The following is a 5000-nucleotide window of genomic DNA, read 5'->3' as shown; positions in this document are numbered from 1 at the left end:
GGACGTCACCCTCTCCTGGATCTTCTCGGCGTTGATGTTGCCGTCGCTGGCCAGTCGTCGGCCGGCCTCCACCACGCCGTTGATCTTGTCCTCGTTGGCGTCCATGGTGGTCATGAAGTCCTCCTGCTTCTTGATGGCCGCCTCCGCCCCCTCCAGAGTGGTGGGCATCTCCGTGTGGGCGAGAACGTACTCCTGAGGAAGGGGAGGGAGGAGAGAGAGTGGTCAGACAACCTGAGGTGTGTTCAAATTCGCAAAACATAGACAAACATGACAAACAATTGACAAACAATTTCCTGTTTGCCACCTCGTGTATAGAGTCGGTGAGCGGCAATGACGACTGACCTGCGACCATAAGTTGCGACCGTTAAGTGTGAATTTCCCATCCTGCTACTTGAAAACAAGAAGATGATTGATTGTAGTAGCGCTACCCTATTGCGTGGAGAGGGAATTTGTCCCACCCCTCCGATTACGCCTTGCCTATGGTGAGTTCCCAGACCCTACATCTTGATGTGGGCCTGGCTCGTCAGTCAGGCTACCTCCCCGCCCCCCCCCAACACACTCCCTCTAGCGCCCTCACCTGGTTGTTGAGGAAGGCCTCGGCCTGCTTGGTGTCGCGCAGGAACAGCTGGTAGGCGTGCGACTGCGACAGCAGGTTCTGCCGGTTCTCCCACATCTTGTGCAGCTCGTTCCAGCCGGTGTCGAGCGCCTGCAGCCGCTGGTGCAGGAACATGTACTGGGCGTCCGTCTGGCCGCGCGTCACCATCTCGCCCATGTCGCGCATCTTCTGGTAGTCCTCCTCGTAGTTGCGGATCTCGTTCTTGATGGCCTCGTGCTGCGCCAGCAGCTTCTCGGCCTCGGCCAGCGTGTTGGGCATGTCCTCGGACGCGATGGCCGTCTGCGTGCGCGACAGCCACGCCTGGAAGTCGTCGAGGTCGCGCAGGAAGCCCTGCAGCTTGGACGCCTCGCCGAGCGACTCCTCGCGCGCCCGGAGCGTCTCCTTCATCTCCTCCCACACAGACCCGATCTCGGCCTGACGGGACAGAGGTCAAAATTAGCAGCGTCGGTAGCTAGCGGATATTAAGGCCGTCTTTTGCTAAAAGCAAACCTGTGGCCAATACTGACGCACACATTTACATTCTCTCTGTGACATTGCACATGTACAGTATATTTACTCTTTTTGAATTAAATTGTAGATTGTCTACCAACTTGGAAGGATTACCAGCTAGTCTGTGATGGCAACAGTAACTAAAGAAGACTTGCAAACTGATACATCCGCCCACTAAAATGTACAATTTAGCATTAGCAATTAGCATTAGCATTTAGCATTAGAAACTAGCATTAGAAATTAGCATTAAATTAGCATTAGCAATTAGCATGAGAAACTAGCATTAGCAATTAGCATAAGCATTTAACATTAGAAATTAGCATTAGCAATTAGCATTAGCTTTAATGTAGAACGTCTCACCAGCTGGCCAGTGATGGCGCCCGCCTGGTCCGGGTGCTCCTCGGACAGGCGCCCGGCCTCCCCCTTCAGGTCGCCCAGCTTGTCCTCGATGGCGGCCAGGTCGCGCTCCATGCCCGTCAGCTTGCGCTGCAGGGCCATGACGCCCGTGAGGTCGTTGCCCAGCTCCTGCGTCGACTCGATCACCTTGGTCTTCTCCCGGATCCAGGACTTGGTCTCGTTGCAGTCCAGGTGGTAGTTCTGCACGCCCAGCGCCGACTGCAGGAGCTCCTTCTTGCGGTCCACGAGCTCACGGAACTGGCTCCACCTGGAGAACGAGGAAGGGGAGAATGAGTGTAGTACATATGTACATACATGCATAGGCCTATTTATATGCATTTAGGGTGAATCCATACAATAAATAGACTACATTACTGTAACACTCTCTCCAGATGATTATATGACATTTTAGTGTTCTGTGTTTATTCTTTGTGGAACATTTCAGCCCGAGTCTAGAATTGGAAATCTTACCTGGTGTTAAGCTTGTCTTGCTGGGCCTTGATGTCCTTCTCGCTTGGGTGCCCGTTGTGGATCAGCTGCCTGGCGATCTGGTTGACCACAGCAATACGAGAGGCCTGGCTGTTCATCTCCGGCTCCAAACTCTCGAACCTAGAGCCACAACACAAAGGACGGAAGGTGTGAAGTTGTGAACATTTCTAACTTACATTTCTAACTTTTCTAACTTGTTTTTTTTTAAAACCTATCACCCTTTAATTTCGTGGCTAAATTCACATAATCTTTTAGTGAACATAAAATGATTAATCTCTGCGTAACAACTCTGAATTGCATCTTAATTGTGTGGCAACATATCACCCCTGTCCTTGAGAGGCTAAAGCAGACTGCTATTGTAATTCCGCATACTGTACATCCTCCCTCATATTATGGGATGGGGAGAAAAGAGGGAAGAGTTAGACAGAGAGAGAGAGAGAAATAATTAGAGAAAGAGAGAGAGAATGAGTTATAGAGAGAGAGAGAGAGAGAGAGAGAGAGAGAGAGTTAGAGATGTGATTGCTATTCCAAATCATTCGATCTCGCTGCTGATTATGGATGCCAGTGTGTGTGGCGTCGGCTGGTTCTGGGCCTCCATTTTGGCTCTGCAGGAGAGCAGCTGCTCCCCCATACTCCCCCGTCATTAATCTCTCCAGTGCTTCTCATTAGCAATAAATAAGCCAGGCGACTAGCACATCATTATTAGGCCCCAGACAACCGTGGCTAGGGAAAAAACACATTGCCCCCTTCTGACATTGTTTTCACAAAGGTCATAAACCAAAAAAAAAGAGATAATTTGTGAGGAATTATAAAGACACTAATGCAGAGCTACTGTACTGTGCCCTCCTCACATCAGAGTCTAATTCATCTAGGGCTTTTAAAAGTGTTCTAAAAAGGGAACAGCGTGTGCAGGAATAGGTGTAGACTTGATTTAAGGTTTTTGCACTAATTCTCTGCCACAGGAAGGGCACAGTCTGCAGTCCGTAGCCTATATTCCTAAGAGCGCTGGTAAATCTGTCAGTGGTCGTCTAAGTAGTGCCTTGGCAGTGGTGTGAGTGTGTGTGTGCGTGTGTGCGTGTGTGCGCGCGCGTGTGTGTGTGTGTGTGTGTGTGTGTGTGTGTGTGTGGATTGGCTGACCACACCGACAGTGTTTGATCTCCCTCTGGGCCCATTCATTCGGCTCTCCTCACCTACCTGCCACTGAACCTCTAGTAATCTTTCACACACAGACTCACAGACACACACACACAGACACAGACACACACACACACACCACACACACACACATACACACACACACACACATATCTGTCCTTCTCCTCGGGGGCTCTGACTGTACTGTTTAGGGAAATTGAAATCTAATCTGAGAGAAAAAAAGACACACACACGAAAGGACAGTGAAGGACAGAAGGACAGAGACCAAGAGGTCGGAAAACAAAACTGACCGGTGCTGGACGACCTCGAGGTCCTCCAGCTTCTCGGGGATCTCCATGTGGTCGAGCCACTGCTGCTTCTCGTCGATCCACACCTCGCAGGCCTCGGCCTCGCTCAGCATCTTGTAGAAGGCCAGCGCGTCGCTCAGCGCCTGCTTGCGCAGCCTGGTGAGCTCCACCACCTCGGCGTAGCGCTCCTCGATGCCCGCCAGGCGACCCTTGACCTCGTCCGAGTCGGCGTGGCGCGGCGGCAGCGCCCTGGCCTGCTCGTGCAGGGCGTCGAGCGCCGGCCGGTAGCTGGCCACCTCCTCGGCGGCGCCCTGGTGCTTCTTGGCGAGGGCGCGCGTCGAGAACTCGTCGTGGCCCAGGTCGCCCGTGGAGACCACGCGCAGCGCGTCCAGCGTCCAGGCGTCGGCGTCGTCGGCGTCGGCCAGGAACTGGTGGAGCGCGCACGCCTCCTCCAGACGCGCCTTCCGCGCCGCCGCCAGCGCCTCGAGCGCCGCCCAGCGCTCCCGGACCTCCGTCGCCCGCTCCCGCAGCCGCTCGGCCCCGAAGTGCCCGGCGTCGGCCATGGTCTCGCCCTCGAGCGCCGTCTCGTGCAGCTTGGCGCGCCGGCCGCTCATCTCGTCCTCGAGCGCCCGGTGCTGGCTGAGGAGCCGGGCCGCGCCCGTCAGGTCCTTGCCGCAGTCGTCCGAGGACAGGATCTGCTCCTTCTCGCGCATCCAGCCCTCCTCCTCCGCCGTCTCCCAGAAGAACCTCCAGAGGCGCCGCGACTCCTCCAGGCGGGCGCGGCGGTCGGCCGCCAGCTGGATCAGCTCCTGGTAGCAGAACTCCATGTGGGAGACGCGGTCGCGGATCACCTGCGGGTCGCACGGCTTGTAGCCTGCAAGGAGGGGGGGGGTGAGGGAGGGAGGGAGAGAGAGAGAGAGAGAGAGAGACAGAGGGGGAAGAGAGGGAGGGAGAGAGGAGAGAGAGAGAGATAGATAGAGAGCGAGGGGGGGAGAAGAGATAGGAGGAATAGGAGGAAGAGGAGGAATGAGAGAGAGAGAGAGAGAGAGAGAGAGAGGGGGGAGAAGAAGAGATAGGAGGAAGAAGAGGAGGGGAGAAAGGGATGAAAGGTGAAGAGACAGAAGAGAAAGAGGAGAAAAAGGAGAGAAAAGGAGAAGCAGAGAGGACAAATAAATTAATTATAGCACATCAACAGAACAACACATCAGGTTAGATTCCAGGTGATTTGAACTCCCAGGTAGCAAAAGTCATAACTTCATATATGAACACTTGTAAATGAAAATGGAGGCATCTTAACCAGTGAGGTCAATGAAAAGAAAAATCTATTGATTCTCCTTAACCAGCTGAGCTTCTTTGATTCTGGTACATATATGGCAGTATGCCCGAATACACCACTCTACATTATGCAAAACTAATCGATATATAAGTGGAGGGCCAGTGCTCAAATAAAACATTCTATATTATGCAAAACTAATCGATATATAACTGGATGGTCAGTGCTCAAATACAACATTCTATATTATGCAAAACGAATCGATATATATAACTGGATGGTCAGTGCTCAAATA

General features: G+C 53.0%; 1 protein-coding gene across 1 annotated transcript in view; it reads right to left on the bottom strand.

Annotated features, from left to right (window-relative positions):
* LOC134087453 (spectrin beta chain, non-erythrocytic 1-like) overlaps nt 1-5000 on the bottom strand; it is a 64345-nt gene that overhangs the window by 24414 nt on the left and 34931 nt on the right. Inside the window, exons 13-17 of the mRNA XM_062540961.1 lie at nt 3436-4306; nt 1973-2110; nt 1466-1769; nt 578-1030; nt 1-192 (exon numbers count right to left, since the gene is read on the bottom strand). The exon at nt 1-192 is cut by the window's left edge and continues 11 nt beyond it. Coding sequence (XP_062396945.1) covers nt 1-192; nt 578-1030; nt 1466-1769; nt 1973-2110; nt 3436-4306 — 1958 coding nt within the window. The remainder of the gene's footprint in view (nt 193-577; nt 1031-1465; nt 1770-1972; nt 2111-3435; nt 4307-5000) is intronic.

Source organism: Sardina pilchardus, chromosome 1 (genome assembly GCF_963854185.1).
Source record: "Sardina pilchardus chromosome 1, fSarPil1.1, whole genome shotgun sequence".
In the NCBI taxonomy this organism is placed as follows: Eukaryota; Metazoa; Chordata; class Actinopteri; order Clupeiformes; family Clupeidae; genus Sardina; species Sardina pilchardus.
This window is presented reverse-complemented; position numbering and strand designations above follow the sequence as displayed.